General features: G+C 43.0%; 1 protein-coding gene and 1 pseudogene across 7 annotated transcripts in view; one reads left to right on the top strand and one right to left on the bottom strand.

Moving 5' to 3' along the window:
- sh3glb2b (SH3-domain GRB2-like endophilin B2b) overlaps nucleotides 1–22,094 on the top strand; it is a 39,679-nt gene extending 17,585 nt beyond the window's left edge. The window contains exons 5-12 of one of the 7 annotated variants that reach the window (XM_014141973.3): nucleotides 1,678–1,770; nucleotides 3,767–3,829; nucleotides 6,563–6,586; nucleotides 12,783–12,872; nucleotides 13,245–13,345; nucleotides 13,469–13,483; nucleotides 19,619–19,874; nucleotides 20,234–22,094. In XM_014141973.3, the coding sequence (XP_013997448.1) occupies nucleotides 1,678–1,770; nucleotides 3,767–3,829; nucleotides 6,563–6,586; nucleotides 12,783–12,872; nucleotides 13,245–13,345; nucleotides 13,469–13,483; nucleotides 19,619–19,874; nucleotides 20,234–20,341 (750 nt within the window). In that variant the 3' untranslated portion in view covers nucleotides 20,342–22,094. The remainder of the gene's footprint in view (nucleotides 1–1,677; nucleotides 1,771–3,766; nucleotides 3,830–6,562; nucleotides 6,587–12,782; nucleotides 12,873–13,244; nucleotides 13,346–13,468; nucleotides 13,484–19,618; nucleotides 19,875–20,233) is intronic. The other 6 variants (XM_045693126.2, XM_082956297.1, XM_014141989.3 and 3 more) reach the window with 6 other exon arrangements.
- A 17-nt stretch (nucleotides 22,095–22,111) lies between these two features.
- Nucleotides 22,112–24,329, bottom strand: LOC145858083 (UDP-glucuronosyltransferase 2B20 pseudogene; annotated as a pseudogene).
- Between the last annotated feature and the right edge of the window lie 633 nt (nucleotides 24,330–24,962).

Here is a 24,962-nt window from a genome sequence, read left to right as displayed (position 1 = left end):
TTTTATTTCAACTCATAAAACATGGGACCAACACTTTACATGTTGCATTTATATTTTTGTTCAGTGTATATCAATAGAAGTTTAGTAAACTGTCAAACATTAACTTGCTTGACCATGCTGCAGGTCATATAACTATTTGCTTTGAGGTTTTCACAGGACAGATGTTGCTCTTGGGTTTGTGATGACACAAACGTATGTGTAGTTCAATTTATTCCGCCGCTGTTACTGTCTTTTTGTTGTGACGGCCTTAATGTACAGTACCAGTCAAAGTTTTGGACACACCTACTCATTCAAGGGTTTTTCTTAATTTTTTACTATTTTCTACATTGTAGAATAATAGTGAAGACATCAAAACGATGAAATAACACATATGGAATCATGTAATAACCAACAAAGTGTCAAACAAATCAAAATATATTTGAGATTCTTCAAAGTAGCCACCCTTTGCCTTGATGACAGCTTTGCACACTCTTGGCATTCTCTAAACCATCTTTATGAGGTAGTCACCTGGAATGCATTTCAATTAACAGGTGTGCCTTGTTAAAAGTTCATTTGTGGAATTGCAGCACAACTAAATGCTTCAGAGTTCAAGTAACAGACACATCTCGTCATCAACTGTTCAGAGGAGACTGCTTGAATCAGGCCTTCATGGTCGAATTGCTGCAAAGAAACCACTACTAAAGGACTCCAATAAGAAGAAGAGACTTGCTTGGGCCAAGAAACACGAGCAATGGACATTAGACCGGTGGAAATCTGTTCTTTGGTCTGATGAGTCCAAATTTGAGGTTGTTGGTTCCAACCGTCTTTATGAGACGCAGAGTAAGTGAACGGATGATCTCTGCATGTGTGGAGGAGGGGGTGTGATGATGTGGGGTTGCTTTGCTTGTGACACTGACACTGATTTATTTAGAATTCAAGGCACACTTAACCAGCATGGCTACCACAGCATTCTGCATTCTGCTGTGGTAGCCATCCCATGTGGTTTGCTCCATCCCATGTGGTTTGCGCTTAGTGGGACTATCATTTGTTTTTCAACAGTACCCAAAACACACCTCCAGGCTGTGTAAGGGCTATTTGACCAAAAAGGAGAGTGATGGCGTGCTGCATCAGATGTCCTGGCCTCCACAATCACCCGACCTCAACCCAATTGAGATGGTTTGGGATGAGTTGGACCGCGGAGTGAAGGAAAAGCAGCCAACAAGTGCTCAGCGTATGTGGGAAGTCCTTCAAGACTCTTGGAAAAGCATTCCAGGTGAAGCTGGTTAAGAGAATGCCAAGAGCATGCAAAGGTGTCATCAAGGCAAAGAAGGGTGGCAACTTTGAAAAATCTAAATATATTTTGATTTGTTTAACACTTTTTTTGTCAATATATGATTCCATATGTGTTATTTTATAGGCTCAAACTGTTGTAATGTTGTCAAGGAGGGCGGTCACATGCTGAGTTCAAGCCAGGCATGAGCCCAATTGGTGGGGGGGTACTCGCTAAGCAAGCAACATGACGTCCGTAATACAAGCAACAGGGCAAAAATGTCACCCAGCAATATCAGAGGGCAAAGTGGAGCTGTTACCAAGTGGATACAAGTGGCTCTGGGGTAGCACAGAGGAGAAGTATTGGGAGAGTGGTGGTGGTCTGGTTTTGTGTCACTCACTTCCTCCTTGTCTTCCTCCCCTGTGCAGAAAGAGAGACGTCTCCTGGAGAACCGGCGGTTGGACCTGGACATCTGTAAAGCACGTGTCAAGAAAGCCAAGCAGGCCGAGGCTAAAGCGGCGGTGAGTCTTCCTCATCCTCAGACACCCCGCCCCTTATGACTGGTGGTCCCAGTTTGATTGATTTCAGGCCTGACATGGGACATACAATTCCTGACATACAGTTCTAGAGTTGATGAAAATGATTTGAGTTCTCTTGGCTCTGTTTACTTCCCTGTCTACTTCCCTGTCTATCTATTGACTGTATTACTGGGGGGGGGTTACTTTGACTCAAAGGTGATTGTAAAGCAGTTTAGTTATTCAACAGCTACTACCTCCAATCACTGTATGCTTTTGATTAGATACTCTGGTCTATAAGTGGAGAATGAACACAACACAGTTTAACTCACATAATATGAGCTCACTGTTTGTCCTTCCCCCAAGCTTTCTTAAATGTGCTGTCAACTTAGATCAACTCCAACTGGGACATCAACAGAAATCCATAGACCATTAAGACAGCTACACCAATAGAAATGGCCATAGGGGTGGGCAGGGGTGGAGGATTTTCATCAATGTCTAGGGGTCTACCTTTGACTCACCTTCTCTGCAAACCTTACATGGGGCATGGCAATTGTCTCTCCCAAACTAGAATCCCCCTTCACCCTCCAACCTCTCTCATGCTCTTCAGTTTTGCACCTGGAGACCAACGGTGCCCTCTGTTGACTAACTTTGGACTAACATGTTTCTCTGTTATCATTTGCGCAGTGTGAGGGAGATGTAAGTATTGACGAGTGTTGTATTTTCAGCGATCTCGCTTGCCTCTTTTTCTCCCATTTTATTTTTGTCATTGAGTGCTGTTCGGGGCATCCTCCCTCTCTTCTTTCAGACCATCCATGCACCACAATATACTGTGTAGTCCCAAAGAAAAGTTGAATGGGATTGTTTCAGTAATGACATCTAGAGATGGTCATATGAGAGGTGGAACATTTTTTTATTTATTTTTCAGTTGACTTCACCAAACAAAATGTTTTGGATGGTACACTGGTGCAACAAAGTTGATGATGTGGAACTGAGACTGTACATTTTTATACTGTTGTTTTAAGTGGCCTCAGTGTTTCCACTACCATCTCCAAGGTCTACCCGCCTCATTGTCTGGGGCCCTGAAAGCTGATTCAGGGGCCTCTGGACCCTTTGAACAATACTCCATTGTCCCCTCAGTTGGAAAGCCCTGCTCATTCCCACATTCATACATCCTGAAGACTGATGGGGGGTATCCAGCCAGTCTGCTGTCCATTCCACAGGTTCAATGGTCAGGTTTGAACAGAAGACAATGCAAAACCAAGATGTCTGCCACCATTATAATGATACCTGAATATTGGACCTTGACTTTGAAAACGTGCATGGCGCTTGATGCAAATAAATATTTGTCTAAGCTCTTCTAATCCATTCATGCCTCATGGTGTGGAGGTAGTATTTTATTCTCATCACTGGCTCTGCGTGACAAAAGACAAGTTAATCATACCATCCAAGTTCCTCTTAACATCATAAAACACAAATAGGCTGCGCACCGCACTGCTACTTGCACTGCACAGTCCTGGGCCAATATCCACAAAGCATCTCAGAGTAGAAGTGCTGATCTAGGATCTGTCCATATAATCATATTCATTATGATCTAAAATGATAAACTGATCCTAGATCAGCACTCCTACTCTGAGACACTTTATGTATATAGGCCCTGAGCTGAGGCCTTCTGTATGGGAGAACGCTCATGCCCTCAAGTGGATGCTACTGTCAGAGCCAGGTCTGTAGAACTCTGGGAGCAGCTGTATGTAGCCATAATTAGCTTAGCATGCTAAGGCAGCTTCTGTCTGTATAGAGGACACATTGGAGCCCCCCATATTCCATGAACTGCAGCTTTGCTTCTCCATCTCAGACTCCTGTGGGAACTGACCGTTTGCTTCTTCTTCTCATTTCTTCTCCCTTTCATTCTTCTTCTTCCTCAGTGTGCTGTTTGTTGGAGCTGCTTGTGTTAATGCGATGCATGACTGTATGACTTTGTTACCCCCTCCTCTGCCTGTAGGCCGAGCCCGATTTTCAGGAGACTAGGCCTCGAAATTATGTTCTGTCTGCGAGCGCATCTGCGGTAAGACGCCCACAGACGAAGGAGACTCATGTTGAGAGATGCATACACACAAAAACACACAGGCTACACTCCATAGAATATGTACAATGGCGCGCGCACACAAACACACAGCATTAGATGTACAAATTCTGGTTTAGTTGAGTCTTTCAACACAAGTTTAGTGCACTTCATGGACTACGTCACAAGTTAGCTTTTCTGAATATATCTAGTCTTTGTGGATAATAACTTGGGTGAGACTGTTAGGAAGAGACAGACATGTAGAAGGAGACAGAGACTAAGCTATCCTCAAACTAATTCTCTATCAGATACAGAGGTACCATACTCTGGAATTCTTATCTTCACATTGCCAAAACTCCATCGTCCCTCAATAACTTCAAGCGAAGACTGGGGGTCAGCCTGATGAACCAAACTATTCAGTAATCTCCTCCATATAGTTAAATAATATATATATATACATATATATTTTTTTTAAATATAGCCCATCTCTCTCACACTCACATCCACACACATGTTTAAACAAAACATATACTGTTTATTATTTTTTGTGATTTCTGATCAGTTAATTTGTACTTTTATGGTTAGGTTTTGTTATCTGTTTTAACAAACTTTTAAAAATATTTTTTAGACTTGTATATATTTTTTTGTGGTATTGTTTTTATATAAGCCCTTGGTCTTCCAACCTGCACACTGTTTTTTATTTATTTGGTTTTATCTGTATTGTTGTCTATCACTTATTTTCTTTGGTGCAAATAAATGAAACCCTAAAATGTAACTTAAAAACAGCAAAGCAGTGGTGGCTGGGATAGTTGGGATCTGGAAGATTCCAAAGAGTCGGCCAATGTGATGGATCAGAGGAAGGTATATATAAATAGGTTTACACTGTTCATAGCCTATATCAACAATACTAGATGGGATACAACCTCCGCCCTACACTGCTAGAAGAAATGGTGCTATACAGAACCAAAAAGCGTTCCATGGCTTGCTTCATACAGATCAGTGTGGTTCAGTTGGTAGAGCTTGGCACTTGCAACACCAAGGGTATTGGGTTTAATCCCTGCTGGAGCCACCCATACATAAAATGTATGCACGCATGACTGTAAGTCGCTTTGGATAAAAGCGTCTGCTAAATGGCTTATATTATTATATATGGCTATATAAAACCGCAATGAAGCACCTTTTATTTTCAGCAGTATAGGTACTAGCTCAATGGTACTGTGGTATAGTAGGGCGTTACTTGCCCCATCGCCTGTTCTCGAGGCCCTTACAGGGTGTGTATGTATTGGAGCCCCTCCCCCTCCAAATGTGACAGATCCCCCCCCCCCCCCAATCACCTCAACGCTCTGATGGAATCCAGCCAAACTTCAGCACCTGATTTGACTGACCACAGACTTGATTAATTAGTTCAATCATGGAGAGGCCTAACTGAATGAACAATAGACTGAATGCAAATACAAAGTTTTATTTAATTAGAATTGGGGGATGGCCTCGTCTCTGAGGGATGCCCCCCGGAGACAGATATCAGGATAGCAGGTAGCCCTTTGGTGGACAACTGACCAGAAGATGGCAGGTGTTAGGATCTCTTATCTACCTCATTTTTGCCACCATGCAGTTAGCCAAACAAAAATAATGGTCCCTTGTTACACTTTCATAGGTCTGTTTTGCTCCTGATGTTGTCACTGTCTTTGTTATCGCTACTGGCTAGGTAACTCTGTCACGTTCGTCAGTCTGTATTGGAGGAGAAGGGTTTGTTCGTGGTAGTCGTGTTTAGGCTGAATGCAAGCGCGAAGACGTGCCTGGCCATGCTCTTTTCAGTCCAACACGTTGGACTATATTATTTGTTTTGTCAGTTGTTGTGTCACATAGTTGTGTGTCTGTCTATAATGAGAGATTCTGTTGTTGTAATTGTCAAACAGATGGTTGTGTATAGTAGGCCGTTGTTGTTGAAAAAGCAAAAAATGTGAATCCTCTTCGTGACCTAAACGCTGTGTGTTCACATCCTCCCACGTTTGCCCTTATTGAGATTTGTATTTCTCCTTCGAGAATCAATTCCTTAGCTGCTTAGAATTCCAGGGGCATGTTTCCCATAGAAATATAATCTAATGAATTATATTCCTATGATGTTTCCCGTCAGTTTGGCTGAACCCTCAATAGAGCACTTCCCAGGGCTTTGTCATGCCGTCTGTGTACTGTCCACACAAACTACGTGTCCTCCTATCATTTTAATTCTGCCAGTCCCACAGAAATGTCATTTGGCTATACTTATCGTAGAGTAAGGAGCAGTCTAATACCATGTGTAATAAATACCCTGTAACAGGACTATTACAGTTGATAAGTACATGCAGTTAGGGAATAGCTAGTTACTAATGCCTGTGTCCAGTGTGAACTGCTGCGCTACATTTAAAAGTGACTCTTGACTCACATCACCTACCTAACAGTGGTTTCAACAAAATAATCTGATTACTTACTCATGTTTTTAAGTCATTGGCCTCTTCCAGACATGACTAGACTTTTATTGTTATAGGGGGATTCCTCCCATCTTACTACATGGCTAGTGTTTCATCATATCAATGAGTCAGAAAGGCAATGGGGCCATTGCCCCTGAGACAGACTCATGAGACTGCTCTGGGGAGATATGATTATGTGGATGTAGAACCCCACAAGGTCTGTTGTGTGCTGTCATTGTTGTTCTGAGAATTGCTCTTATCTCCCTTGTTGTCATGCTGCTTATTCTAGCTGTGGAGTGAGGAAGTAGACAAAGTAAGTATCACTTAGTAAGATTGGTGTTTAATAACACAGCCTAAAAATGTCATAGACTGCTTTAGGTGTGTGTGTGTCCGTGTGTGTGTCCGTGTCCATGTCCGTCCAGTGAACTCAAAGTATTTGGACAGTGAAACATGTTTTGGTTTGTTTTGGCTCTGTCAACTAAAACACTTTGGATTTGAAATAATACAATGACGGAGGTTAAAGTACAGACTGTCAGCTTTCATTTGAGGGTATTATCATCCATATAGGTTTAAATGAATGTTAAATAATGTATTGGGTCATTTTGGAGTGACTTTTATTGTAAATCAGAATAGAGTGTTTAGAAACATATTCTATTTTTATTTACAATAAAAGTGACTCCAATGCATTATCTACCATTAATTAATATTGGGCACAAAATCTGAAACACAACCAAAACAAACAGCAAATGCATCCAACAAATGTGTAGAGTCACAAGCTTAATGTAGTCATTGCGTGCTATGAATATGGGACCAAATACATAACTTTTTACTACTTTAGTACACATTAGTGAATTTGTCCCAATGCTTTTGGTCCCCTAAAATGGGGGGACTATGTACAAAAAGTGCTGTAGTTTCTAAACGGTTCACCTGATATGGATGAAAATACCCTGAAATTAAAGCTGGAGTACAGACCCAAAAACTTAATAAATGTAATTGTTCCAATACTTTTGGAGCTCACTGTACATGCATGTGTGTGCATATACACTGAGTGGACAAAACATTAAGAACATCTGCCCTTTTCATGTCGTAGACTGACAAGGTGAATCCAGGTGAAAGCTATGGTCCCTTTATTGAAGTATCTTGTTAAATCCACTTCAATCAGTAGATGAAGGGGAGGAGACGGGTTAAAGAAGGATTTTTAAGCCTTGAGACAATTGATATATGGATTGTGTATGTGTGCCATTCAGAGGGTGAATGGGCAAGACAAAAGATGTAGGTTCCTTTGAACGGGTAATGATAGTAGGTCAAATTTATTTCAATCAATCAAATTTATTTATAAAGCCCTTCTTACATCAGCTGATGTCACAAAGTGCTGTACAGAAACCCAGCCTAAAACCCCAAACAGCAAGCAATGCTGGTGTAGAAGCACGGTGGCTAGGAAAAACTCCCTAGAAAGGCCGAGAACCTAGGAAGAAACCTAGAGAGGAACCAGACTATGAGGGGTGGCCAATCCTCTTCTGGCTGTGCCGGGTGGAGATTATAACAGATAATGGCCAAGATGTTCAAATGTTCATAGGTGACCAGCAAGGTCAAATAATAATAATCACAGTAGTTGTCGAGGGTGCAACAGGTCAGCACCTCAGGAGTAAATGTCAGTTGGCTTTTCATAGCTGATCATTCAGAGTATCTCTACCGCTCTTGCTGTCTCTAGAGAGTTGAAAACAGCAGGTCTGGGACAGGTAGCACGTCCGGTGAACAGGTCGGTGTTCCATAGCCGCAGGCAGAACAGTTGAAACTGGAGCAGCAGCACGGCCAGGTGGACTGGGGACAGCAAGGAGTCATCAGGCCAGGTAGTCCTGAGGCATGGTCCTAGGGCTCAGGTCGAGAGAGAGAGAGAGAGAGAGAGGGGTCGAGAGAGAGGGGTCGAGAGAGAGAGGGGTCGAGAGAGAGAGGGGTCGAGAGAGAGAGGGGTCGAGAGAGAGAGGTCGAGAGGGAGAGGTCGAGAGAGGGAGAGGTCGAGAGAGGGAGAGGTCGAGAGAGGGAGAGGTCGAGAGAGGGAGAGGTCGAGAGAGGGAGAGGTCGAGAGAGGGAGAGGTCGAGAGAGGGAGAGGTCGAGAGAGGGAGAGGTCGAGAGAGGGAGAGGTCGAGAGAGGGAGAGGTCGAGAGAGGGAGAGGTCGAGAGAGGGAGAGGTCGAGAGAGGGAGAGGTCGAGAGAGGGAGAGGTCGAGAGAGGGAGAGGTCGAGAGAGGGAGAGGTCGAGAGAGGGAGAGAGGTCGAGAGAGAGAGGTCGAGAGAGAGGTCGAGAGAGAGGAGAGGTAGAGAGAGGTAGAGAGAGAGAGAGGTAGAGAGAGAGAGAGGTAGAGAGAGAGAGAGGTAGAGAGAGAGAGAGGTCGAGGTAGAGAGAGGTCGAGGTAGAGAGAGAGGTAGAGAGAGAGGTAGAGAGAGAGAGAGGTAGAGAGAGAGAGGTAGAGAGAGAGAGAGAGAGAGAGAGAGAGAGAGAGAGAGACTTAAATTCACACAGGACATCGGATAAGACAGGAGAAATACTCCAGATATAACAGACTGACCCTAGCCCTCCGACACAAACTACTGCAGCATAAATACTGGAGGTTGAGACAGGACGGGTCGGGAGACACTGTGGCCCCGTCCGACGATACCCCCGGACAGGGCCAAACAGGAAGGATATAACCCCACCCACTTTGCCAAAGCACAGAAGATCTCTTTGTTTCTTGGGACCTAGAACAAGCATCTTCGTTTTGTCCGAGTTTAAAAGTAGAACATTTGCAGCCATCCACTTCCTTATGTCTGAAACACTTACAGGGAAGGCAATTTTGGGGCTTCACTATGTTTCATCGAAATGTACAGCTGTGTCATCCGCATAGCAGTGAAAGTTAACATTATGTTCCCAAATGACATCACCAAAAATATATAGTGAAAACAATAGTGGTCCTAAAACGGAACCTTGAGGAACACCAAAATGTACAGTTGATTTGTCAGAGGACAAACCATCCACAGAGACAAACTGATATCTTTCCAACAGATAAGATCTAAACCAGGCCAGAACTTGTCCGTGTAGACCAATTTGGGTTTCCAATCTCTCCAAAAGAATGTGGTCATCGATGGTATCAAAAGCAGCACTAAGGTCTAGGAGCACGAGGACAGATGCAGAGCCTCAGTCTGACGCCATTAAAAGGTAATTTACCACCTTCACAAGTGCAGTCTCAGTGCTATGATGGGGTCTAAAACCAGACTGAAGTGTTTCGTATACATTGTTTGTCTTCAGGAAGGCAGTGAGTTGCTGCGCAACAGCTTTTTCTAACATTTTTGTAGAAGAATGGGAGATTCGATATAGGCTGATAGTATTTTGGATATTTTCTGGGTCAAGGTTTGGCTTTTTCAAGAGAGGCTTTATTACTGCCACTTTTAGTGAGTTTGGTACACATCCGGTGGATAGAGAGCCGTTTATTATGTTCAACATAGGAGGGCCAAGCACAGGAAGCAGCTCTTCAGGTAGTTTAGTTGGAATAGGGTCCAGAATGCAGCTTGAAGGTTTAGAGGCCATGATTATTTTCATTATTGTGTCAAGAGATATAGTACTAAAACACTTGAGTGTCTCCCTTGATCCTAGGTCCTGGCAGAGTTGTGCAGACTCAGGACAACTGAGCTTTGGAGGAATATGCAGATTTAAAGAGGAGTCCGTAATTTGCTTTCTAATGATCATGATCTTTTCCTCAAAGAAGTTCATGAATTTATCACTGCTGAAATGAAAGCCATCCTTTCTTGGGGAATGCTGCTTTTTAGTTAGCTTTACAACAGTATCAAAAATAAATTTTGAATTGTTCTTAATTTCCTCAATTAAGTTGGAAAAATAGGGTGATCGAGCAGCAGTGAGGGCTCTTCGATACTGCACGGTATTGTCTTTCCATGCTAGTCGGAATATTTCCAGTTTGGTGTGGCACCATTGCCGTTCCAATTTTCTGGAAGCTTGCTTCTTAGCTCGGGTATTTTCTGTATACCAGGGAGCTAGTTTCTCATGACAAATGTTTTTGTTTTTAGGGGTGCAACTGCATCTAGGGTATTGCGCAAGGTTAAATTGAGTTCCTCAGTTAGGTGGTTAACTGATTTTTGTACTCTGGCGTCCTTGGGTAGGCGGAGGGTGTCTGGAAGGGCATCTAGGAATCTTTGGGTTGTCAGAGAATTTATAGCACGACTTTTGATGATTCTTGGTTGGGGTCTGAGCAGATTATTTGTTGCGATTGCAAATGTAATAAAATGGTGGTCCGATAGTCCAGGATTATGAGGAAAAACATTAAGATCCACAACATTTATTCCACAGGACAAAACTAGGTCCAGAGTATGACTGTGGCAGTGAGTAGGTCCGGAGACATGTTGGACAAAACCCACTGAGTCGATGATGGCTCCGAAAGCCTTTTGGAGTGGGTCTGTGGACTTTTCCATGTGAATATTAAAGTCACCAAAAATTTGAATATTGTCTGCCATGACTACAAGGTCCGATAGGAATTCAGGGAACTCAGTGAGGAACGCTGTATATGGCCCAGGAGGCCTGTAAACAGTAGCTATAAAAAGTGATTGAGTAGGCTGCATAGATTTCATGACTAGAAGCTCAAAAGACGAAAACGTCTTTTTTTTTTTGTAAATTGACATTTGTTATCATAAACGTTAGCAACACCTCCACCTTTGCGGGATGCGCGGGAGATATGGTCACTAGTGTAACCAGGAGGTGAGGCCTCATTTAACACAGTAAATTCATCAGGCTTAAGCCATGTTTCAGTCAGGCCAATCACATCAAAATTATGATCAGTGATTTAGTTCATTGACTATAACTGCCTTGGAAGTGAGGGATCTAACATTAAGTAGCCCTATTTGGAGATAGGGCTACTTTCAATAATGGCAGGAATGGAGGAGGTCTTTATTCCAGTGAGATTGCTAAGGCGAACACCGCCATGTTTAGTTTTGCCAAACCTAGGTCGAGGCACAGACACGGTCTCAATGGGGATAGCTGAGCTGACTACACTGACTGTGCTAGTGGCAGACTCCACTAAGCTGGCAGGCTGGTTAACAGCCTGCTGCCTGGTGCAGTAGGTGCCAGGTGCACCGGTTTGTGTCAAGAACTGCAACGCTGCTGGGCTTTTCACGCTCTGTTTCCCATGTGTATCAAGAATGGTCCACCACCCAATGAACATCAAGCCTACTTGACACAACTGTGGGAAGCATTGGAGTCAACATGGGCCAGCATCCCTGTGGAGTCAACATGGGCCAGTAGTTTCCTGTGTGTATCAAGAATCCAGCCAACTTGACACAACTGTGGGATGCATTGGAGCTAACATGGGCCAGCATCCCTGTGGAACACTTTCGACACCTTGTAGAGTCCACGCCCTGACGAATTGAGGCTGTTCTGAGGTCAAAAGGGGGTGCAACTCAATATTAGGAAGGTGTTCCTAATGTTTTGTACACTGTCTACTGTAGGACTCCGGTAAAAAGTAGTGCACATCGTAGGAAATAGGGTGCCATTTGGGTCCCTCCTCCTCTGCACAGATGGGCACTAAACACAATTAGCCCTCCTACCCCAGTTTACCTTTCCTAAATCATTACCGTCCCATATATGATTTGAGACGTGCAGACAAGTCTCTTCAACTAATCTTGGTTACTCAGAAGTAAAATTATTGTAAAAAGTTGTCACTTCCAGTTTAATCTGTCCGAGAGATTACTCAACTAACCTTCGTGCAACACCTCAATTGAATATGACATCAATGACATCAATGACCTTTTGTTCAATCATTTGCTTCTTTATATCCCCAAAATGTCCATTTATTTGGCACGTTTGATTCAGAAAAACACCGGTTCCATCTCGCCCAACATGCCTACAAAGTATCTAATAAGTTACCTGTAAACTTTGTCCAAACATTTCAAACAACGTTCAATTTTATGTATCCTAAAACGTAAATAATCGATACAATTAAAGACGGGAAATACTGTGCTCAATACCGGATGAAAACAAAGTGAAGCACATTCCAGGTCATGCGCACCAAAACATTAGTGACACATGAAAATAACAGGGCTACTTCTTCATTTCTCAAAGGGAAAACATCAACCAATTTCTAAAGACTGTTGACATCTAGTGGAAGCCATAGGAAATGCACGCGTATTTCTATTGAAAAGGGATTGCCATAGAAAACTAATGGAAAACAGATTGAGCTCAAAATAAATTTTCCCTGGGTGGATTGTGCTCGGGGTTTCGCCTGCCAAATCAGTTCTGTTATACTCACAGACATTATTCAAACAGTTTTAGAAACTTCAGTGTTTTCTCTTTTCCAAATCTACTAATAATATGGATATCCTAGCTTCTGGGCCTGAGTAGCAGGCAGTTTACTTTGGGCACACTTTTCATCCGGATGTGAAAATACTGCCCCCTAGCCCAAAGAGGTTTAATGTTTTGTACACTCAGTGTATGTGGGTGTTCATGTGGTCTCTCCCCCCTTCTCTTATAGGCGGAGCAGGAGCTGCGTGTGGCTCAGACAGAGTTTGACAGACAGGCCGAGGTCACCCGACTGCTACTGGAGGGCATCAGCAGTACACACGTGAGTCCAGAGACATCACACACACACTAGTCACGGAAAGCCCAGACCTAGGGAAACAGCACTAGGTCTGGGGAGGATGCTGGATCGGGGTAGAGATCAGGGGTAGCACTACTCCATTAAAGCAGTCAAACAAACAAAAAAGCATGTTCTAACCAGTTCTCACAACCTATGTGTCTAAGATGGGTGAGTGATTAGATCTTTAGAGCCTAAACAGATGGGAGAAGTATTCAGACAATTTTGCTCCAACAAATATAAACTGTAACGTTGCGGTTTAGTAACAATCATTGTGAAAACCATTGAATGTGTGAAACCAGGCTTTTGGAGGTACAACTTGTTTCTTGTCTTTCACCCTGTCCCCCCTTTCCCTGGTAGGTCAACCACCTTCGCTGCCTGCATGAGTTTGTGGAGGCCCAGGCGACATACTATGCCCAGTGCCACCAGTACATGCAGGAGCTGCAGAAAGAACTGAGCAGGTGAGCACTTTACTACGGAGGTATAGTTGGATGAATCATCACCCTTATGAGTGTGTTAAAGTGGCTTTGTTTACATACATGGGAAAATTCTTCAACATTTCTCTTTTTTCTCTCTGCTGGCAGTGCTAACAGCGATACGTAAGTAACTAGTGTTGTTGTTGATGATAGTGTTTGTAGTGTTGAGTTTGTGTTTTAAGAGTGATTTGTGCGTATTTGTGTATACAGTGCCTTCAGAAAGTATTCACACCCCTTGATTTTTTTCTACAAATTTGTTGTGTTACAGCCTGAATTTAAAATGATTACATTTTTTTTATTTTTATGTGTCACTAGCCTACATACAATACCCCCATAATGTCAAAGTGGAATTATATTTTTCAACATTTTTACAAATTAATTAAAAATGAAAAGCTGAAATGTCTTTAGTCTAAGTATTCAACCCCTTTGTTATAGCAAGCGTAAATAAGTTCAGGAGTAAAAATGTCACATAATAAATTGCATGGACACACTCTGTGTGCAATAATAGTGTTTAATATGATTTTGACTACCTCATCTCTGTACACCACACATACAATTGTCTGTAAGGTCCCCAAGTCAAGCAGTGAATTTCAAACACAGATTTAGCCACAAAGATCAGGGAGGTTTTCCAAAGCCACGCAATGAAGGGCACTTTTTGGTAGATGGGGAAAAAATACAAAAATAAACAGACATTGAATATCCCTTTGAGCATGGTGAAGTTATTAATTACACTTTGGCTGGTGTATTAACACACCCAGTCACTACAAAGATACAGGCGTCTTTCCTATCTCCGTTGCCTGAGAAGAAGAAACTGCTCAGGAATTTCCCCATGAGGCCATGGTGACTTTAAAACAGTTAGTGTTCAATGGCTGTGATAGGAGAAAACTGAGGATGGCTCAACACCATTGTAGTTACTCCACAATACTAACCTAATTAACAGAGGGAAAAGAAGGAAGCTTATTCAGAATAAAAATATTCCAAAACATGCATCCTGTTTGCAACAAGGCACTAAAGTAATAATGAAAAAAATGTGGCAAATCAATTAACTTTTTGTCCTGAATACAAAATGTTATGTTTCGGGCAAATCCAATACAACACTTTACTAAGTACCAGTGGCGGTCGGTGCCGTTTAAGATGAGGGAGGACAATCATTTTTTTAATGAGCATGGCCTTATTTCTATTACAGCATATTGGATTATGGTCATTCATATTCCATTCACCCAGATCAATGTAACATCTATAGGTTTAGGCTACTACCTGTATAAAATGGCGCCGGGAAGAAATGGCAGCAGTTTTACGGGCACCTAACCAATTGTGCTATTATGTGTATTTATTTGCGTTATTTGTAACTTATTTTGTACAAAATGTTTCTGCCACCGTATCTCACGACAGAAAAGAGCTAATGGATATCAGGACAGCGATCACTCACCTCGGATTAGACAAAGATTTTTTTCTTCAACAAGCAGGACACACAGGATGTACTTCAAACAACCGATAAGTCCAACATCCCTGTCATTGGCAAGAGATAGAGATGCAGATACAGAGGACACAGAGCGGGGTGCCTCGTAAGGATCCGCAGACGGCTAGTGGGAAAGCTGCCGTTACCGTCAGTATTACTTGGACAATAAGTTAGACGAGGTACGATCACGAATATCCTATCAACGGGACATCAGAAACTGTAACATGTTTCATGGAATCGTGACTGAATGATGACATGGATATTCAGCTAGTGGGATATATGCTGCACCGGCAAGATGGAACAGCACACTCCATCAAGAGGAGGGGGGCAGTCTGTGCATATTTATGAACAACAGCTGGTGCATGAAATCTAAGGAAGTCTCTAGAGAGTATTTATGATAAGTTGTAGACCACACTATTTGCCAAGAGTTTTCATCTATACTTTTTGTGGCTGTTTATTTACCACCACAGACGGATGCTGGCACTAAGACCTCACTCAGCTGTATAAGGATATAAGCAAACAGGAAACCACTTACCCAGAGGCGGCGCTCCTAGTGGCCGGGGACTTTAATGCAGGGAAACTTAAATCAGCTTTACCTAACCTTCTATCAACATGTTAAATGCGCAACCAGAGGGAAAACAATTCTAGATCATCAGTAATCCACACACAGGGACGCATACAAGCTCTCCCTCGCCCTCCATTTGGTAAATCTGACCACAATTCTATCCTCCTGATTCCTGCTTACAAGCAAAAATGAAAGCAGGAAGCACCAGTGACTCAGTCTATAAAAGAAAGTGGTCAGATGAAGCAGATGCTAAACTACAGGACTGTTTTGCTAGCACAGACTGGAACATGTTCTGGGATTCTTCCCATGGCATTGAGAAGTACACCACATCAGTCACTGGCTTTATCAATAAGTGCATCGAGGACGTCGTTCCCACAGTGACTGTACGTACATACCCCAACCAGAAACCATGGATTACAGGCAACATTCGCACTGAGCTAAAGGGTAGAGCTGCTGCTTTCAAGGTGCGGGACTCTAACCCAGAAGCTAATAAGAAATCCTGCTATGCCCTCCAACGAACCATCAAACAGGCAAAGCGACAATACCGGGCTATGATTGAATCATACTACATCGGCTCCGACGCTCGTCTTATGTGGCAGGGCTTGCAAACTATTACAGACTACAAAAGGAAGCACAGCCGTGAGCTGCCCAGTGACACGAGCCTACCACAGGAGCTAAATCACTTTTATGCTCACTTCGATGCAAGTAACACTGAAACATGCATGAGAGCATCAGCTGTTCCGGACGACTGTGTGATCACACTCTCCGTAGCTGACGTGAGTAAGACCTTTAAACTGGTCAACAATCACAAGGCCGCGGGGCCAGACGGATCACCAGGACGTGTGCTCCGGGCATGTGCTGACCAACTGGCAGGTGTCTTCACTGACATTTTCAACATGTCCCTGATTGAGTCTGTAATACCAACATGTTTCAAGCAGACCACCATAGTCCCTGTGCTCAAGAACACTAAGGCAACCTGTCTAAATGACTACCGACCCGGGGCACTCACGTTTGTAGCCATGAAGTGCCACTCCAATTTGCATACCGCCCAAACAGATCCACAGATGATGGAATCTCTATTGAACTCCACACTGCCCTTTCCCACCTGGACAAAAAGAACACCTACGTGAGAATGCTATTCAATGACTACAGCTCAGCGTTCAACACCATAGTACCATCAAAGCTCATCACTAAGCTAAGGACCCTGGGAGTAAACACCTCCCTCTGCAACTGGATCCTGGACTTTCTGACGGACCGCCCCCAGGTGGTAAGGGTAGGTAGCAACACATCCACCACGGAGATCGTCAACACTGGAGCCCCTCAGGGGTGCGTGCTCAGTCCCCTCCTGTACTCCCTGTTCACCCATGACTGCATGGCCAGGCACGACTCCAACACCATCATTAAGTTTGCAGACGAGACAGCATGTAGGGAGGTCCGAGACCTGGCTGGGTGGGGCCAGAATAACAACCTATCCCTCAACGTAATCAAGACAAAGGAGATGATTGTGGACTACAGGAAAAGGAGGACCAAGCACGCCCCCATTCTCATCGATGGGGCTGTAGTGGAGCAGGTTGATGTCCACATCACCAACAAACTAGAATGGTCCAAACACACCAAGACAGTTGTGAAGAGGGCCCGACAAAGCCTATTCCCCCTCAGGAAACTAAAAAGATTTGGCATGGGTCCTCTAGATCCTCAAAAGGTTCTACAGCTGCAACATCGAGAGCATCCTGACTGGTTGCATCACCGCCTGGAATGGCAACTGCTTGGCCTCCGACTGCAAGGCACTACAGAGGGTAGTGAGTACAGCCCAGTACATCACTGGGGCTAAGCTGCCTGCCATCCAGGACCTCTACACCAGGTGGTGTCAGAGGAAGGCCCGAAAAATTGTCAAAGACCCCAGCCATCCCAGTCATAGACTGTTCTCTCTACTACCGCATGGCAAGCGGTACCGGAGCGCCAAGTCTAGGACCAAAAGGCTTCTCAACAGCTTTTACCCCCAAGCCATAAGACTCCTGAACAGGCAATCAAGTGTTTACCCGGACTATTTGCGTTGTCCTGCACCCCCCCCCCCCCCCCCAACCCCTCTTTTACGCTGCTGCTGCTCTCTGTTTATCATATATGCGTAGTCACTTTAACCATACCTACATGTACATACTACATCAATTAGCATGACTAACTGGTGCCCACGCACTTTGGCTACCCGGACTATCTGCATTGTGTCCCGCCACCCGCCAACCCCTCTTTTACGCTACTGCTACTCTCTGTTTATCATATATGCATAGTCAATTTAACCATACCTACATGTACATACTACCTCAATTAGCCCGACTAACCGGTGTCTGTATATAGCTTCGCTACTGTTATTTTTCACTGTCTTTTTACTATTGTTTTTATTTCTTTACTTATCTATTGTTCACCTAATACCTTTTTTTTACTTAAAAATTGCACTGGTGGTTAGGGCCTGTAAGTAAGCATTTCACTGTAAGGTCTACGTCGTATTCGGCGCACGTGAAAAATAAACTTTTGATTTGATTTACTTGATACAAAAATGTTCCCTATACCCATCATGAGGTTGCTGAAACCTAGCCTATCAATGAAAGTTTACAACGTAGATGCACAGGTCGAGAGACATTTTTGTAATCAAGGTGACACACATTCAATACCGCCTTGCACAATATTGCCTGCATCTAGCTGATCTAGGGTGTAATCATTAGTCCAACAGTTGCAAAATTAGAGTTTCTATTGGACACATTCAGTTATGTTTATCCCCATTTCGTTCCGTTTGCTTCCATTTTAGAAAGGTTTTTCAACAGAATCGGGGGAATGAATACACCCCTGATCACACGCAAACACTGTTCACTTTCATAGCAGCCATATACAAACAGCATGATCCCTTTGATCATTGGATAATTCCTGCTCGCATCTATGCGCTCTCCTCCGATCACCTTTTCCATTCACTTATGGACTTCAGTGCACAACACATAAGCTGTCTGTGGCCAAACTTTCATATCATAACGGCTAACTGTTACACACAGCCTACATCGTTGTCACAATATTAGCTAAGGTTAAGTCAACATAGCTACTAGAACTAACGTGTTAGTAAACCCGTTACAATCATGCAGTACAGTGTATAGTTAGCAAGCAGTTTAGCAGTTACACCGGCGGGCACCGGTGGCAATAAATTAATAAAACCAAAAGGTTACCTTGACTTGGAAGAGTTCCAGTGTTGGATAACCATAGCCAGCTAGGTAACATAGCATGACCTTTATTACAAATCAGTGCGTTTTCATCAATTATTTGGTGACGTGAATATATTTAGCATAGTTTTATCTAAAATGCATATTTTGTTTTATGTTTCACTATTTAAAAATTTCTGAAATTCACTGAGGAGGAACCTCCACTCCTGAGTACCACTCTCCTTATTTTCAAGCATAGTGGTGGCTGCATCATGTAATGGGTATGCTTGTAATCGTTAAGGACAGGGGAGTTTTTCAGGATAAAAAAGAAATTGAATGTTGAGTTAAGAGCTAAGCACAGGCAAAATCCTAGAGGAAAAGTCAGTCTGGATCAGTCTGCTTTCCACCAGACACTGGGAGATGAATTGACCTTTCAGTAGGACAATATTCTAAAACACAAGGACAAATCTACACTTGAGTTTCTTACTAAGAAGATAGTGAATGTTCCTGAGTGGCTGAGTTACAGTTTTGACTTAAATCTACTTGAAAATCTATGGCAATACCTGAAAATGGTTGTCTAGCAACAATCAACAACCAATTTGACAAAGCTTGAATAATTTGTTTAAGAATAATGGCAAATGTTGCACAATCCAGGTTTGGAAAGCTCTTAGACCTACCCAGAAAGACTCACAGCTGTAATCGCTGCCAAAGGTGCTTCTAAAAAGTATTTACACAGGGGGTTGAATACTTAGGTAAATTAGATATTTCTGTATTTCATTTTCAAAACATTTGCTAAGATTTCAACAACAAAAAGTGTAACTTTGCAATTATGGGCTATTGTGTATAGATGGGTAAAACAAAACATCCTTAATCCAATTTGAATTCAGGCTGTAAGACAAATTGTGGAATAAGTGAAGGGGTATGAATACTTTCTGGAGGTATTGTACATTCTAAATATGTACATGCTTGGGAAATAATATTCCTTTATCACCTTAGCACCCTAATTTATCATTTATGACCCCCTCTTCTTCCCCTCTCCTGTAACCCGACCGCAGGTACCCAAACTCTTTTGCCTCGAATGCCAACCCCTCTACCTCTGCCACATGCCCCTCCCCCGTCTCCTCTGCCACCCTGCCAGGGGTTTCACCCCCATGCCTGGCCTCCTCCTCCACCCCTGGCATTGCTCAGGAGCCTTCTGGCCCGCTGAAAATCCCGGATGTGCAGCAGCCTTCCACAGGCCACCGCAAGGCCAAGGTCCTGTATGACTACGACGCCCACGACACTAGTGAGCTCTCCCTACTGGCCGACGAGGTAGGAGCAGCCATGGGTCACCACATCTGCTATGGGGAACCATTTGGAACATGCTGTATTATGTAAAAAATATAAATTCCGTGCCACAAAATACAAACATTGCAATCTTTTGTCTACAAAATGCCAATTGGTAATGGTATGAAATTGGGGAGAAAAAAGGGGTAAAAAGTAAATAATCAAATTAAAATAAAGGTCTAAACTGGTGTTTTTGGTTTGAGTCATTAGACCATGCCATTTTCAAGCTTATCTTTCTAAGTAATAAAAAAGTTATTTCAGAATATTTAGGCAAGTTAGCTGGATAACTACTTGATCCTACTTTGTAGTATTACCCCTCTGATGTAATGCCTGCTCTGTTTCAGCTCATCACTGTCTACACAGTGCCAGGCATGGACCCAGACTGGCTCGTGGGAGAGCGGGGCAACCAGAAGGGAAAGGTGCCCGTCACCTACCTGGAGTTGCTGAGCTAGATGGACCCATGTAGGGACACACACATGTACACACACGTCCTCAAACGCGCACACACACACACACACACGCACACATGCCTCTACTCTATGGTCTCATGGCACAGGAGGTTGGTGGCACCTTAACTGAGGAGGATGGGCTTGTGGTAATGGCTGGAGTGGAGTAAGTAGAATGGTATCAAACATGGAAAGATGCCATTCCATTTAGTCCATTCCAACCATTATTATGAGCCGTCTTCCCCTCAGCAGCCTCTGCTGTCTCATGGTGCGCAACACACTTATTTGGTCTCTGGCCAATTCAAACGCATATGCAAAAGGATTCAAAAGCTAAATGAGTATGGATCTATAGCGCATCAGAAGGGGAACAGTCGTAAAAATACAGTGAATAGTCTATATTCTAGCTCTATAGTTGCTCTTTTCCACTAGCTATTTGGAATCCATCCACCTTGCATGCTCTATCTTTCTCATTGAGAAATGACAGGAGCTGCTCGAATAAGGTGGCATATCTGGGTATATAGTTGTAACGGCTGTCTATGGAAGAAGTGGACCAAAATGCGGCGGAGTTAGGGTTCGTCATATTTCATTAAACGAACACTACGCAATTTACAAAAACAACAAAACTGACAGCCAACACAGTCCTGTCAGGTGCAACCACAGTGACAAGCACAATTACCCACGAAACACAAAGGAAACGTAGGCAACTTATGTGTGACTCCCAATCAACCACAACCCTCTACAGCTGTGCCTGATTGGAAGTCACACGGCCAAAATCAATGAAACAATAAAACACACACTCCCTTCTGCCACGTCCTGACCCAACTACACCCTCTACTGGTCAGGACGTGACAATAGTGTATATAATAGACCGGGTTTGGACTCTCAATATATAGAGGAAAGGTCCTTCTTGTTTTATTTAGTTTTTCAACCAAGCTAATTTAGTCATAGTTAGTCACCATTACTTTGACATTTCAAAGCCATGAAAAAAAGAAGTTAAATAGCCAATAAAATCCCCCAGCTGTAGGCCTGTAATGCAAACATAATCCAGGGTGTTATTAGCCATTAGCTATCACAACATAAAAAATGAATCTTGATAGAAAGAGACCGCTGTACAGTATGCTAACAGAAGGTGACTCATATTGACTGAGTCATAAACGGGTGATGAAAGACTAGAGGAATAGTTGAATTTCAGTTCTTATGTTTTCTGACTGGTTGCATTCTGTTTATGTACATACTGTGGCTTTTTTTTCTTAGGTATCACTGTTTTACTTTTTTGAGAGTGTTTCCCCCATATTTTGCCCTATTTGTGAGGAAAAGGACAAAACCATGGTAACTTTATTAAACTAACAAAGGTTTATGCAAATCAAAGAATTGAGTTGCTCTCTCAGTGGGTTGGTCTGTTGTTGATGTTTGCGTGTCATTTTTGTTTTTGTTTATCCACTCTGGTTGCTGAAAAATGTGTATTTTTCTCCAGGATGTTTGTCGAGTTTCGGGTGTGTTTTACTAGCTATCAGGTCTTAATGTTTGTCTTTTTGAATTTGTAGATGTTTTGAAATGGGTGTAGTTGTATGTAATAAGTTCAGACCTGTGGTTTCCTTTCCTCCCTGATCTCCCTTTACCCCTGTGTGGGTCGCCATCTCTCCCTGAACCCCTCAACATTTCCTCCTGTCAGTGTGACCAATATGCTGTTGTATGATTATTGTATGAATGGAACTTGAAGAAAATAAACGACAGCTTGTTTAAACTGATAAAAAAATAAGCACTGGATAATCTGACTCATTAAAACAAAACAACTTTTTATTTATAACATCGTACAACTGAATAAAAATGTACATTTCAACATTGTTTTTTTTGTGATGAGGCAGACCCACTCCTCTGATATTTTGTGTTTATTGGATAGATGTAGGAAAGAGTATACTGAAATAGAAGTGGACCAGATTCAAACCCATGTTTCAGCGGAGGCAGGGGCTTAGACTGCTAGACCAACCTAGGTCACATGTAATGTTTTTAAAAGACAGTGGGATGATCTGTGACTCACTGGAACCTTACCCAGATTGAGGAATTAATGCAGCCTCAGAGTTACACACAGACAGGGTAATACATAGGGATAGACAGTGTCTGCCCTGAGATTGGCACGTTGGGGGTCAGATTCCCGGTCGAGTCGTACCAAAGACTCTAAAAATGGGACCTGATACCGCTAGAGAAACAGGGCCGTGCTGGCTGGTTACTCCATCCTACATGTGTAACAGTTTTATTTCATTAAACAAAAGGGTTTAACAATAAAAAATTACTAATTCGAGGCTGTAAGGATTTGAAGCCCACAACAAAAGTGATGAATTTCTTATTTGCTCACTTTAATCCATTGGATAAATACAAACCAGAAACCTTTGGGTACTAGCCCAATGCTCTAACCCCCCCTCCACAAAACCTATTTTCAGTTACTCGTGTTTCATTTTCCGTCTACAACACATTCTGAAGCATAAACACCTGATGAAAGCAACAGTAGTCAGCAGAATCCGTAGCACAGAAGCTAGAAGGAACGTCATGACATCCAGAGAGTGGTAGGAGTACCAGGGCATTCTGTAGGACTCTGTACGCAGGTGAGCAGTACCTTTGTGTCTCATGACATACTCGATCCAGAACATGGCGAGGTCCAGGGGGTTCATTGGCTGATCCCTGTGCAGCTTGGAGAGCCTCTGCATGTTCTCCCTGTAGGACGGCTCCTGAAGAACTTCCTGTAAGGCCTTGAGGAAGTCATTGTCTAATGTGGCTATGGTCACAATCTTTGCTCCTCCTCTTGCTTGCAGACGAAGGAGGTTGTCATATTGGTCGAAAAACAGAGGTAGGCCCACAACGGGGACTCCATGGTAGATGGCCTCTTGAACTCCATTGGTTCCTCCATGAGCTACAAACAGCCTCATCTTAGGATGTCCTAGTAGGTCATTCTGCGGCATCCAGTCAACTAGTAAGGTGTTGTTGCCCAGAGTCGCTGGCCTGTCCCCAATGTGCCTCCAGATGATCTTCTGAGGCAATTGGGCAAAAGCAGTCGCTATCTCATCTGTTATGTCACTCGGGAGTTCCTTGACAAAAGTCCCCAAAGACATGATAATGACACCGTGTTCTCCAGAACTCTGAATAAAGTCCTCCAGGTCTTGGGGAAGGGGCTTGGCCGGTTTGCACTGAAACCCTCCCATGTAGATAACGTTAGGCATGGTGGGACGAGGGAACTCAAACACAAAGTCGACTCTCATGAGCCATAAGTCAGCCCCCTGTATTAACTCATTAAAGTCCACACCCGGTTGGAAATACTCATCACAAACTGCTTGGTAATAGGGTCGCACTAAGAACCTGTCCTGAACTTGTCCAAGCAATTTAATAAGCATATTCTTCACTCTCTCTGTGAAGGTAATTTTGTCCGTCAGCCCAGATCCAGTCATTGGAATGTAAGACATGGGGGATGGTGCGATGACCTGATGTCCCTCTCCAAAGGTGACCCAGTGGTCATACTGGGTTTCCTTTATGTCCTTCATTAACTCCTTGTCTTCAATTATATTGTTCACCATTTCAGCCATCATCTTAGGAACTTTAGACATGAATGGCAAGGCCTCCACCTGCAAACTGAAGAAATTTAAAGCTGAACTTTTACCTCTTTCTATATCGAGGACTTTGTTGAGAATTGGCTTCACAAAGCCCTCGTCTACTCCATCAGTGACGTGTACTGTAATAGAGCTGTAATACGAAGACTCTTCTTTAATGTACCAGCTTTTGTTTGTTCGTACCACGGTCACGGAGTGTCCTTGAGCGTGAAGGGCCTTGATCAGAATGTCCATGTGAAGCCAATGGCTTCCTTCCAGAGGAAAGACCAGCACCTTCCCACTATGGCAAGCTGGCAAAGACACCATGAAGCATGTCACAAGAAGACATGAGAATATGCTCCAAAGATGGTACGCCATCCTTCTGAAGGAGAAGGAAAACATTATCAAATGTATATTTCATATTTAAAGCTAGAATCTGTATTTGGTGAAACCGACATGATTGTTTGGGGTATTACAACAACAAAGAAGTTACTTTAAACTAAGATCACTGTTCTTTTCCCCTCGGACATCATTGCACGCCCGATAGAACAGCAGAATATGTACTGCAATTTTGTTTTACCACGCTGCCGGATGCTTCTCCTCTGTTTCATCATGAAAAATAATAACAAAGGAGCTGGGGAAAACAGTGGTGCTATTTCACCAAATGTGGATTGTTGCTTTAAGACAACATAATTAAAAGCTTCCCTTATTTGGCCTTACGATAAGAACTAGGCCAGGATTCAATCTGATCGCGTTTTGTCTGATATGCACCTTTTTAAAGGCAATGTAATCACATTTGTGGAGACTGTATTCACGGTAAATGCTGTATATATTGTCTCAATCTCAAATTAGCTTTAAATATCATATAAAGCTGATCTACCACTGATCGGATTGAATCCCGGAACTGAAGTGGTCTATAGGATTGTGGTTGAATATTGATCATTTTGGATAGAGGGTCACCGGGCATTAAATGTCACAGAAACACTTCAGTCCATAGAAGAAAACTTCAGATTTACTCATAGACAAATCCGCCAATGTTTGAAAATATATCC

Source organism: Salmo salar, chromosome 01 (genome assembly GCF_965601325.2).
Source record: "Salmo salar chromosome 01, fSalSal1, whole genome shotgun sequence".
NCBI lineage: Eukaryota > Metazoa > Chordata > Actinopteri > Salmoniformes > Salmonidae > Salmo > Salmo salar.
This window is presented reverse-complemented; position numbering and strand designations above follow the sequence as displayed.